Consider the following 13,753-nt stretch of genomic DNA (forward strand, 5'->3'; position numbering starts at 1 on the left):
AGAGGAAGAGAAGCCATTGTAAATGCAGGGACAGAGAGAAAGAAGGGGTGACAAAAGTAATAATGTAAGTGTCCATCAGTAGGGGATGGATGAATAAATAACATGGATGGGCTTACCCCTTGGATCTATTAATGAGTGAGAAACACCTGGGGCAAAGCATGGAGAGGTGGAAATGTGTTAAACATTGTGCTCCTTAAAAAGGGTAAAAATATTAAATTTATGTCAATTTTTTTCCATTTATATATTTCCAGAAGGACAAGAAATTGGCAACAAAGGTTGCCTTTGGACAGAGCTTCCTCTGCCTCCCCCCATCCCCAGAGCATGGGCATGCGTGGGCACATACGTGGCTTTTTTTTTTCCCTCTGTCTCTCTTTCTCCTCTTTGGCTGTGAATGCCAAAGCCCCAGAGAGGGAAATCTAAAAGAAGTCCTTCCAGAACAGCAGAGCAGACTTTGCTTCTCTTTGTTCTTTAAAAAAAAAAAAAAAAAAAAAAAAAAAAAAAGCAGCTCATGATTATTCATTCTCTCTCCCTCTCTCATCGCAGGGCTTCTAGAAAAAAAAAATCAGCAAAACAAAATCAGAGATCAGAAGTAAACTTTGAAGAGCTGTGTTTATAAACCAAGGTCAAAAATCAGGCTCTGTCTCTGATCTGGAGCCATTTTAAAGGCAGTCACGGGGAGGGGCGACTCCGACCTGCAGGAGCTGGGGGCCTCGCGTGCACAAGGAGCAGGGTTTTCCTGTCACTAGCTGGCTGCCTGGACCCCAGCATGTCTATGAGTACTGACCCTGATTTCCCTTAGTAGTTTGTGGTAGTTTATTAGATCTTGAAACTTGACATAACAAAATACCCAGCTTTACCCCAGGAGAAGACCGTTTGGGCTCGTGCCAGGCTCTGTGCCTCTCAGAGAGGACAAAGAATGTATATTCATTGGTTATCTGTGCTCCAATCTCTGTTACTTAGCTAACAGTACTAAAAGAAGCTGGTGGTTGGGGTTCTACTCCAAATCTAGCTGTGTGACCTTAGGCAGATGGCTTCACCTTTCTGAGCCTCATATTCTTCATGCACCCAAAGAAGGGGCTGAGCTGTGCCATTTCTCAGGGCTCATTTACTTCCCCGTAGAGTCTTTCCTCTGGCTACTCATTGAAACAGCTGTCCCTGGGGGATACTGTTTCTGCATCTCCCTGTTTCCTGAAAGAATTCGACCCACCTTCTGTAGGTCTTTCCTTTTCCTTCTAAAGAGTCATTTAGTCTTAGTATTATTATCAAGAGTCAACTTATTAAAGCTTTTTTTTTCCCCCCTCCTTGACAAGGCTTACGTGAGAAAGGGTTTCATTTCCCCCTCTGGATGGCTTTTAGAGTTGCTAAAAGAGTTGAATAGCGCTTCATGAAATGAATCCAGCTCCTGCCCCCTTCCTTGCTGAGCCTGGTACTAATTACTCACAGGCAACATTTTATAAATATGAAGCCTCACAGGAAGAGGTGCCACTTCTCCATTGTTCCCCACCTGGTGCAAATGGAACACCTAGTGCAAATCAAATGTTGGACCAGAGAACAAGGAATTGTATGCCTGGATACGATACAAGGATACAACGAGGTAACAGGCAGAAGGCAGAGTATCTGCAACCTGAAAGACGTGATAATTGCAACTACGGATGCTGCCTCGGAGACAATATGACAGCTGTCTTTCCCCAGCCCTGGGTGTGCTGGGCTCTCTGCTGTGGGCTTTACATGAATTATCTCACGGAGTCCTCACAACCCTATTAGGTAAATGGCATTGTGCTGTAAGGACTCAGTTCACACTTGAAGGAGCTTGTGTGTGTCCAAAGCTCCTGTCACTACTCAGCCCTGGAGAAGGAGAGCCCCCATGGTGGGTGCCTCCTCCGTTCTCTCCTGCGTGTTTACAGTACCTGTGGTTGCTATGGCACTGACTGGCTGGGACCGCCTTCCATTGCTTATTCCATAGAGTTCAATTTCGTATTCAGTGGCCTCTCTGAGATTGGTGATGTCCCTGGTACGTTCATGGGCAAGGAGGATTATTTCCTGCGGCTCAGATTGCTTTTTGGTATCTCTGATTCTGAGAACAAAACTGTCGAAAATCCCTTCGTCAGCTGTCCAGGACAGACGGAAACCGTCCGGGGTGGCATCTGAAACCAGAAGGTTGTCAACTTCTGGTTCAGCTTCTAGAGGGGGAGGAAAAAAGTGGAAGAAGGAGGAAAGAGAACATCATTTAGCAGCCATCTCCTCTCCTGCAGGGGTATCAATAGGCAGTGCGCCCCGACTTTCAGACATAGAAGTGTCCTGAGATACAGAAAATAAAATCATCCGACATGAACGAGTCTAGTAGGGCCGGGAGAGGGGAGGGCTGGGGCGCACGCGGTCAGAACAAGCCAGGCAGATGCTCGCATGGGTGAGTTCTGTCTGAAAGCACGTCTATAAACCCACATCTGGACTCGGCTCCGGCCCCTCCCGTGCATTACTAAATAAGTTCAGAGCCAGTACTTGTTTATGTTCGCTCTCCGTCTTCCAGTGGCTGAGTGCCCATCTGCTATGAGACCTTTCTCTTTTCTTTTTGAAAAGACAAATAAACCAGCATTAACCATCTGTAGAGCTGCCCAGGATGACTCTGATACACTTCCCTTGAGCCCAAACAAAATGGTTTTTTAAATGCTTGGGTCTTTTTATGCTCTATTCTTGGAGCCGACTGATTTACTAAAGAAGGCTCCTACTCCTGATTTTCTTGTTTGTTTGACTTCTGTTCTTTCTTGCTATTGGAACCATCAGATCAGCGTTCAGATTGTAGAACTGAGGCTTGGAACCTCTTGAGATATATTGTTTGGACCCAGGGGTTCATCTTGGATTGCCTTCACTAGAAAAAACTCAGGATCAAGGTAAATTTGGAGCCAGGTTTCCCAAAGTGTGCTAAAATCCAATTACGTCTATTTGATCCTCTTCCTTAAAAGATACTCATTTGTCAAAGAAGTTTGGGAAATACAGCCCCCTGGGAAATATACCATAGGCTATTCCACAAAGCCTTGTGGGCAAGGCTCCTGTTTGACTTGAACTCAATGCTTCCAAACTTATTTGAACATGCAATTCCTTCACCAAGCAGGACCTTCGAATGGTCTATGGAGCTACTAATCTCTAGAAATAGACTGTGAGAAACATCTAGGTTTTTGACTGTTAAAATTGTTAATGCTATACTTCTCTAGGAATTTTAAATTTTGAAGAAATCATGGATTTAGTTCTGTGTTAAAAACCTTTCTGATGTTAGCATTTACCCATGTGATAAGTTCCGATTTAGTTTTCCAATGACAAGACCTACTAGGTGAGTTGGTTAGATCACAGTTAAGACTTCCAGATGGTCAAGGTTTTGAATATGTTTTTAAAATATACTCACTGGTATATTTTTTTTTTCTTTGAGAAGGCGGAAATGTAACTGGGGACCAGCCAGGATGATCATAGGGAGCTTGATACAGAGTAAGCACACACAAGACCGGGCTAAGGGACTGGGGAACACCAAGAGGGAAGATTTCCACCTTCTCGTTCTGGGATGGGAATGAGGAGTGCTCATTAGATGCGTAAGACAAGGGGAGGTGTGGGAGGACATGAAAGAACAGGCCACATCTGTGGATTAAGTGGGAATATGGACAAGGAGGTTAAAACCACGGTGACGCTGTAGACAGATGACACGGGGGGACCATGGAGAGGAGAGAATGGCTCACTTGAGTTGAAATACCTGTAGTGGTCTCAGCCCTCAGGGGCTTGGTTTGGTGCCCTTGGGTGAAGCCAGAGACCATAACCTCATAGCCAATGCCGGTTATGAGGCCTCTAAGCTCCAGCTTCCTCTGGGTTCCTGAAAGTGTGAATTCCTGGGGGTCCAGAAGCTTCCCAGAATCCACCACCGTGACTAGAAAGCTGTCAAAGGCATGCTCCGATGCCATCCAGGAAACTGTGAACCCGTAGGGATTAATGTCGGAAATGGTTAGGTTTTCCAGAAGGGGCAAGGCCTCTGAAAGAAGGGAGGGGTGAAAACAACTCAGGTTAGCAGCGGGGACTCTGCCGGGAGAGCACAGGTTTCCACGCACACCAGAGACACCCGCTCCGTCACTCGCTGTGTTACACGCTCAGAAAACAAATGTCCAGGAAGAGCTTCCCGGGGCCAGAGAGTGTTACCTAGTAGGATGCTCTTAGCAAGTCTATTCGGTGGGTATCACTCCCAGCTCGCAGGTGGGAAAACTGAGTTTCAAAACAGATGAATGACTTGCTCAAAGTCACAAGCTATTATGTGATGGAGCAGGTTTCCAGCCTAGTCTGATTCCAAAGACCACGCATTTCTGTCTATACAAACAGGATGTCTGTGTTGGGTTAGGTGCTGTTTCTGATTTTGAAGCCAATTAACTTTTTTCTGCTTTCTTTTTTTAAAGTACGCTCCTCTTTTACTTCGTAGGTTTCTATTTTACTTCGAATTCACATTTTACTTCTAACTCACATTTTGAATCAAATCAATTAGGCCAATCAGCGGCACATCCTCATCAGCTATTTTTTTTTTAATGTGTCAAAATTAACAAATTGAGGTTTGGGTCCAATAAGAAATCCTAAGATTTGCCAATTCTTTTGCTGCTCATTTTCTTGGGTAGAGTTAGAAAACAAGGACATATCTGGACCTTCAACAAGTTTTACCATCCTTTGCTCATTCCTTCACCAAACATCTGTGCCCCAGGTGCTCCTAGTTCTCAGCTGCCAGGGGTCTTTTCATGCACAAGGGTGATACAAAGGGTGAGCTTGTATCAGCTAAATTTCTATGGATACTTCTCAGCTGAGGGGGTTTCACATTCATTATCCTATCTGTCCCAGTGATATTGTAAGGTAGACACATTGCCACCTTACCCCTCAATCTCCAGGACACCTAAGGAAAGGGAAAGGCTATCGCTTTCTCCAGATCCCACATCCACAAGGTGGTAAGCGGGGTTCCAGCAGGGTCTGCTGACCCCCAGTTCTATATTCTTTCCACCTGCTCAGGCTGCTGTCTAATGAGTACTCCTGCCCGCAACCTCCGCCCTAGTGCTGGCAAGTCCTGAAGCACAGGAGGACCACTGGGAAGGCCAGCGCCTCCTCTGCAGTAAGCAGTACTGTGTAATGCTGAGCATATTGATCTCTGAGCAGAGGGGGAAAGGGATGGCAATCCCACAGCCAAGGCTGCTTTAGTGCACCTAATTTAGATCTTTCTTGTCCACTGTGGCTAAGTGGAAACTTTCAAAGAGATAAACGACCTTGCGCTAATGCTGACAGTCTAATCAATGTAATGTTAAAAAAAAAAAGTGCTTAAAAAGAAATGTTTGGTGACTGAATGAAAAAGTGAAGAAATGCCCTCATTCCCTAAGCAGAGAGTTAAATTTTGCTGTGGCTTGGGCTTCCTGTACCTATTTTGCAACACTTGCTGTTTATTTTGAGGAATTCCCCCCCCCCCATGTATAGATTTCCCAAGAATCAACTCTATCAAAGGCAAAGGTGAAGTCACATACAGAGTCCAAATGGCTTCTGCAAGGCAAGGGTCTCAAATTCGGCCTCTGGGTTTTATTTAGGGCTCTATTTGATAGCCAGCCTCTTTGCACCTCCTAGCCATCCAAGCAGTGAATTCCAAGGAAAATGAAGGCTTTCAGGCTAATTAGTCAATCCCCGGCTTGTTTTTTCAAGTCCCTCCTATTGGTGGTTTGTTCTTTTTAAATATACTTCTTTTAAAATGCTGAGTCTTTTCACATCCGGATTAGCAGAGACAATGCTGTCACTGGATCTATTATTGGGACCAGGTCTCCCAGCCTCCCTCTCTCCTCTCTGTTCTGTGGGAGGTCCTGCAAGGGGCTACAAGTAAGGTCCTGATGGCATCTGTAGCCATTCCCCTCCTCCAGGGCAGTGAGAAGCTCACCTCACACCTGCTCTTCCAAGCTCCTTAATGAATTACTAAGTTCTGCCTGTGCAGCCTGAACTAAATAATTTAATTCACATTCAATAACTGGAGAGGATAGTAAATGCAGCCACGTTTTAATCTTACATTCAAATGTAAGATAACGAGGGTTCTCTTGCAAATGATAAGCAAATCATGACTGCATAGCACTAGTGTTTAATGGAGGCACGTTGGGCATTTTTTTTTTGTTTGTTTTTTTTTGTATTTGCTTACTTATTTGCAATGCTGGGGATGGAATCTAAGGCCTTGTGCATGCCAGGCAAGGGCTCCACCACTGAGCTACACCTGGCCTTGCGGGTTACTTTTGAGAACATGACTTTCCTCATACTTTTGGGAGGCACCAGAAAAGACCTGACATCTGTATCACACCCACTGAAGTACATCCAGGTAGTTATACTGCATCTGCTTCATCCCTGAGACAGGATACCAGAGGCACCTGTGGGTGTCCTCCTGCCTTACTTAGGGAATTGGGGTTCAAACAAATAAGGAACCTGCCGAGGGTATGTAGCTAAGTAGATGGGGGAGAGGTTTAGAAACCAAACAGGCTTGATCTCAAATCCTCACTCTGCCAGGCCACCCTAACACCTCCAGGAAACTATTCAATTGTCCTTATTAACATATCTTAATTAGAGCAATTTAGACCTGGGAAAGACTTGTTTAGTGTGAAAGTCAGATGGCAAAGTCTGTCTCCTAGAAGTTGTCATTAGTGGAAGACAAGAGACTTTTAAACATTTTCAAGCTAGGGATTTGGTAAAAGCACACCATTTTTAGCCTTTACCATGGATCTGGGATAATATCAATGTAGAAAATAGATAATCGTTTCTTGATGTAAATCAAAGTGAAGTTAGAAGTCAAATTTGACAGATGGGTAAGATTTTAACTAACCTTATAATTTATCTGCCATCTCAGGGTGAATCTTCATTAATCTGCTGTATTTGTCAATTTTAAGAATAGGTTTCTCTCTTTTTTTTTCTTAAGATAGATTATTATATTTTTAGGACAGATAGTTTATGAACTGCCTTAAATGGCATGATTTATGGACAAAATCCCTGTCATAGGCCTTTACTAACTAAGAATTTATTCGTTAGATGGTGTCTCCCAACTGTGAATGTTACAGTATAGAAAACTCCCTGAAAGCTTTATATAGCCATTGAGAACATGCTTCTGTTTCCTCACAGTAGCTGTGAAGCATCTGTCCCTTCTGGAAGCCTCAGCAATCTCTTCACTTAGAAGTTGACATGGGGTGTCCCAGCCATTAATGAGTAATGTCATTTTGCAACCTATGTGTTCATCCATGAACGAGTGGATATAGAAAATGTTCTAACTATATGAACCATGCAGACTTAAAAAAGAAATTTTCATTTGCAACTAGATGGATAAACCTGAAAGATATTATGCTAAGTGAAATAAGCCAGGTGCAGAAAAAAATAATACATGATCTCACTTATATGTGGATTTTAAAGAAGTTTAACATAATAACTAGAGTATAATGTTAGTTACCAGAGGCTAGAGTTGGCAGGAGCAGGGAAAAAGGAGATGCTTGCCAAAGGGTACAAAGTCCAGTTTGACAGGAGGAATAAGTTTTAGTAAGCTATGGCACAGCTTGGTGACCACACTTAGTAGTAGTGATACACTGTATATTTCAAAAGTCGTTAAAAAATGGATTTTAAATGTTCTCACCATGAAAAGTAGGTGAGGTGATTGATATGTTCATTTTTTTAATTCAACTAAATCAGTCCACAACATATACCTATATCTAAACACCATTTTGCATCTCATAAATACAAACAACTATTGTTTTCCATTATAATTAAATATATGGAAGTTTACATTTAGAGCATAGACTGCATTTGGATGGATTTTTCCTTTAGAATATCTTTCTCTTTCCCCCTTTCCCTGTGTTAGAATTCCAGACAGACAAGTGAGAACCTCTGAATACCTGTAACGACAAAGGCAGTGAGGGGTCTGGTGGGGTCACCAGCCCAGGTGGTCCCTGCTACACTGACGTCATAGCCAGTGTTCTCCACCAAGCCAGAGATGTGAGCTTGCTGTACATCTCCTGGGACTGTGACTTGCTGGGACTCATGCAGCGAGTGAGCATTGCTCACATTGATAACAATTTTTGCAAAAAGCCCAGCTTGAGTGGTCCATGATACGTTGAAGCTGTCAGGAGTAATATTGCTAAGAATTAGCGTGCCCAACTGTGATTCTGGCTCTGAAGGCAAAGGAACATGGAGAGAGGGAGAAAGAGACATTATTAGAAGAAGCAGAATATTTCTCCAGAATGTCGCCGCAGAACACAAATGCATCAATATCTCCAAATATTTGCAGAAAAAAAATAGTATGTTAGGCTAACATGCTAACCTTGATACTTACTAACATTGATTATAACAACAGAGTATACATTGCTTTTTTCTGCAAGTATGGATTTGTGTTCTTCTAAGTTATAGGCATGGCCATGTCCTTAGTCACATAAGAAGAAAAGCAGAGAAGCCATTAGAGAGATACATAAGATTAATGTAAGAGTATTAAACTCCACTTTCCAAAGTCTATAGTGGGACACTAGCCCTATAAGATGTTCTAAGAAAAGACAGATTCATGGTCATGAATGCACTGTCAACACTGAATATTATATTCTATTGTAGAAACTCACAGAGTATGTTAGCATCTGAAAGGCTCTAAAAAGCTGAGTTTATAAATAAATGTATTTGATTTTGGTTAACTCAAGCATTTTGTGAACTTATTGATCAATGATACCCCATCTCAGGAATATCCCACAGAGCTACAGTTCCACTGAGCAATGTTTTAGAAAATGCTCCTTTGGAGTTATCTTAGTCTTCTTTTGATCTATTAGGTTTGCACAAATTAAAGGCTCATATCCATGTCAGAGAAATTCTGCAATGGCATAGAAATCCAAATGTATGTGTTATAGAAAAGTCTGGATCTCACCTCAAATACCGTGAAGGTGAAAATGGCTTCCATTCTTGGTGGATGCGAAAGCCAAGGGAAACTTGAAGCTAAGCACTGCCTTTTCTGATTAGGAAATTTACTTACTACATAATTTTGAAAGATGGATGATTCTACCTGGGATAAGCTTCTCTTGTCCCTTAATTTCTGGACAATCAGTGGCAAGAGCCACTCATTCAATATAAGGGGCTTTATGGCTTCTTTCCACAGAAATGCAAGTAAGGTTGACCTCCCAAATGCTCATTTAACAAATATCACTAACACTAATATACGTTTAACCCAGATTCTATTTTAGAGGCAATATTCTGGCGGATTGAAACAGTGGAACAGAATTTAGTGTTGGGAGAGGCAGACTATTACTTCCAAGGTCCTGGGTGTTGTTTTGCTTTAGCTCCAATATTTGGAGGAAAGAAGGGGCTCCCTTGGATAAACTGCAAAATTATACAGCATGACTTGATGCTCTAAGGTCTCTAAGGGCAAATAAGATCTGGCTCAGAAACAGAATATAGAGGTAAGCAATGACAAGGAATTTCCTATGTTATCAATTAGTTTGAGAAGCTAATAATGCTGTAGTTTTGAGCTATGGCACTCATAAATTTCTTTAACCACACAAAAGATAAAATCTCCAAGCTCTGTTTCTTTTGCCTATATTTTGCTACAGAAGCAATATCCTAAATTAAGGATGTATTTTGAGATTATTCTCATGCTCACATACAAAACCTGGCAGTACTAATATATTCATCATGCAGAATAAGATTTGGGTTCTTAGTTAGTTTTACCTTCATCTGATCCCCAGAAGGTACAATTAAGCTCAACTGTAAGAGTCGAGGAAAAACTCAGACAGAGAAGGCTACTTCAGGTGTGGTGAGTGTTTCATGCAAGCAAGGGGCATTTTTCTCCCACCATTTCTAACCCTTTGGAGTAATTCTTTGACATGCTGTCGACTTGCAGGAAAAGAGACCTGTTCCCAAAAAATGCACTGAATATTCACCACATGCACCAAGACTTAGACAAGATGGTGGATGGAAAGAGGACTCTGACATTTCAGAACAGACATGAATGGGTGACAACACATGCTTGACAGAATAAATATTAAAAAGAACAGTCTGTGGGGAATCCAGGCAAAGGGAAATCTCCAGAACAAGAAGAGACCACTAGGTCCTCTCACGGTGGTTCTTGGATTGTGACTTAAGTCTCTCTTCTTAGCCCACTAGTAGCACCATTATTTAAAATTCTGCTAGACAGAGACTGTAGATCATTCTGATCAAGGAATCAAAAATGACATGCACACCTTTTCTTTGCATACGACACAGGCAAACTTTGATTAGACAGACCACAGGCAGATGATGATGGGTGGCAAAGGAAAGGATTATTCAAGATCGGATGAAAGGATGGTTTAGAAATTCAAACAGAGCAAGTCACGTTAACTCCATACACACAGACAGACAGACTAGTGTGGCAGGGGGAGCAAGTGCACTTTTAGGGGAAAGAGGTCAGATGCTGAAGTTCCTTAATTTGGGGTAAGTGCTATTTTAAAGCTTTCAAACTGTGACTTGGTTGGCTCTATCAAACTTGAAAAAGAACTCATGGAACTAGGAGGATGAGAAGTGGGTTGACATTGGGATGTGATTCAGAGGAAGTTCAATGGCAAGTGAAGAACCCACAACGGGAAATACCTGTGGTTGCCTGGACCATCCGGGTCTGAGCACACTGCCCACCAATCAGCCCATGAAGGTGGGCTGTGTAATTAGAAGCAGCTTTGAGGTTGGTGATGACCGAGCATTGGGATGCCCTGGGCACAGAGCGCACCACTGTTTCCTGGGGATGGTCAGAATTACTAAATTCTACAAGAAGGCTATCAAAGCCTGGCTCCTGGGCTTTCTGCAAGATGGACACACTGCCCCAGGTCACATGGAGACAGTGAGATGGCTAAGGAGAGATTTGGCTACTAAAGCAATAAGAAAAGATACGAAAGCATATCAATTTAATACACTATCAAAGTTCAAGATCAAAACACATGAGGCTAAACCCATAACGTTTAGACTGTATCTTCCAGGAAAGTGACTTGTCTTGTTGAAAATCAATTTGAACCAAATTCATACGGTTGACTAATTCTCTCCTAGGATTTGTTAGATTGTAATCTGGCTGAGATGGGAACTAGACAGTGCTGGCTCCTTGCCTTGACCACCCTGAAACCATTTGAAATCTCATGTAGAATGAGGACAGACCCTCCCTCAACCAGGGGTCACTCAAGTGATAGATAATTATTGATGCTACAATGCTTGGATTTCCCCAGAAAATGGACCCTTAATTTATGAGCTACAAGGAAAAAGTTTCCAGAGTTTGTTCTCTAAATATCATTTTTGTTTTTACTTTGGGACGTCTTAGCTTACCTATTAAGAGAATGCATTATCTGAAATATGCTAAGAGTGCTATCTTGAATGGATAAAGCTCTCCTTTCTAAATCCCCATAGGATTCTCTATTACTGAACAGCAGAACATGTGGCATAGGGCACACATGCCACAAATCCAGAGTGAGAGCAGTTTACTCCTCTTTAAACTAAGCCTCCTGTTTGAAGATGGCCATTCTACTTTTATTTGTGTCACGTACCATTCACTGTTTTGGGAAGAAAGCATGATCTGACTTTTCCCCTTGGAAGTGGTATTGAAATTGGGGTAATCGGATGGCATGGCTGTCTCCTACATTCACCTGATAAGTAATCTATGCTCTTTCTCTTCATTTTCCCAATTTAAAACAAAAAACTAACAACGGTTTCCTTAACTCACTGGGATATCTGGGTAAGAAAAAATTTAGGACTGTAGGAAGACAAAGGCCCTCGAGATAACATACAAATCCAATTCTGAAGAATTCATTGATGATGTCGACATCTTTCCAAGCCAAGGGCAACTCTCATGATAGCTTTTAAGTTACCAAAGGAGAGAATTCTTTTCTCCAGATTCTATATGGCCATCTGGACCAAACTACATTGTGTGCTGCAAAAGTGTCCTGATCAAGGATAACCAGGCACATGGCTTTATGGCAATCCACGATTCGGACGGACTTCTGTTGGAAGAGAGTTAGGTGAAATGTCACTCCAACCTCACATTACGAAAGAGCGAGCACGCCGGCATGTGCTCTGATGGGTGAGCAGGAGTGGCCGCACCCTGCACAGAAGCCCGAGGACCCGGGGGACGCACATGTACCTGTGGAGGCTGTGGTGCTGATGGTTTTGGTCCGAATGCTGGGAGCAAGTCCAGAGAGGTAGACAATGAAATCAGTATTAGGGGGGAGCCCTGAGATGTGGGCGGTTCGTTCAGCCCCAGATATATTATATTCCGCAGTTTGCAGCAACCTATTAGAATCAATAATTTCAATGGTAAAGATCTCGAAGGCCCCGTCAGTAGCTGTCCAGGAGAGGTTGAAGCTTTGAGGAGTTACGTCAGAAACATTTAAGTTTCCCATTTCAGGTTCTTTGGCTGAAAAAAAAAAGGGGGTGGGGGAGGGTAGGAGAGAAGGAACAAATAAATGGGAGTTAATTATTCCTCTGTGTTTTAAGATGGAAGTTGTTAATAAACCATCGCTGGGGAGAGAGATTCCACAGTTAGGGGTGATGGTGAAATGAAGCTTCGGTGACCGTTCAGTGCCAATGAGAGAAGAAGGGACTTTGTTACAGGTTAAGAAAGGAAGGCATGGAGATGAGGTTTCCCTTCTCTGCACTTGCCATGCATGATCAGGCCCTGTGAGATCCCTGGAGAGAGAGGTGCTGGATGATCTCAGTGCGGCAGCTGTATGTCAGCTGCACCTGTCTCCAAGAGTGCCGCTTCAGGGCTGGTGGCCATGGCTCAAAATACAGAAGTGCTGGTAGCTTCCTGTCTCTTGAACTACACTCAGGAGACCAAGATGACTTGGATGCCTCCCCAGACATCCTTTGCTTTGCTTTGAGGGTGCTCCCATCTATTCAAATGAAGGCTAAGTCATTCTGACACATCAGCCTCCCGCGGTGGCACCTGGAGGCTTCTGTTTTTGTGACTTGGAGGGATTGGCAAATTTCTCAGTGTAATTCTCGATATATATATATATATATATTGTTTTCATCCTTCAGATAAGGGCCAGCCAGCTGTTCTCACATTCTGGTAAAATAGCTGGTCCACTCTCTTAATCGCTTCTGTGTGCTCCAAGAGGACTAGCATTGTATCGCCAGCCAAGAGTGTGAAGCCAAGACAAGGCAGTTTCGGTAACTCTTTTTAGCCAGGAAATAATATTTTGTCCTGGAGATGGTCCTGCAACAGGAATAAACACACATAGGGCAGGCAGGAGCAGGAGCAACTTTGAAAAGTTGGTGATGTTTAGCAAGGAAGGAGGCTCCTGGTCTCTGAGACCAACCCAACGATCTGTTGAAACACAGATCAGATGGAATTATGGCCCTTCCTCCCTATCTGCCAGCTCATCAGAGGTAAGAATGTCACTGTCATTAAAAAGAAAAAAAACCACACACACACACACATAAAAACATCAATGGAATCCAAACCACATGATCTGCGGGAGAGATCAGATGGTGGGTGATTTGTCTGCCTTCCGGGAACAAATGATTTGTGGATGTCAGGTTAAAAGGTCCCGGGCAAATTCAGGGCAGCCACCACCACAATTCCTAGGTATTTCTGGGTCACTGTCCATGCAGTGGTCACCTGTGTTCCTCAGTAAGGGTTACTGAAATGACTAAGGCTAAATTGCAGATCTATGCTTTCAAATCAATGAGGATGTACAGGCTTGCTGTGAAAGTTCAGTTGCAATAATTATATAAAAAGGGAGACAGTGATTTGCAA

General features: G+C 42.9%; 1 protein-coding gene across 1 annotated transcript in view; it reads right to left on the reverse strand.

The window, feature by feature from the left end:
* Positions 1-13,753, reverse strand: part of Tnc (tenascin C) — an 84,704-nt gene that overhangs the window by 21,559 nt on the left and 49,392 nt on the right. Inside the window, 6 exon segments of the mRNA XM_077797970.1 lie at positions 1,908-2,180; positions 3,737-4,009; positions 7,902-8,177; positions 10,606-10,842; positions 10,845-10,877; positions 12,134-12,406. Of these exon segments, the coding sequence (XP_077654096.1) occupies positions 1,908-2,180; positions 3,737-4,009; positions 7,902-8,177; positions 10,606-10,842; positions 10,845-10,877; positions 12,134-12,406 (1,365 nt within the window).

Source organism: Urocitellus parryii, chromosome 4 (assembly GCF_045843805.1).
Source record: "Urocitellus parryii isolate mUroPar1 chromosome 4, mUroPar1.hap1, whole genome shotgun sequence".
Taxonomy (NCBI): domain Eukaryota; kingdom Metazoa; phylum Chordata; class Mammalia; order Rodentia; family Sciuridae; genus Urocitellus; species Urocitellus parryii.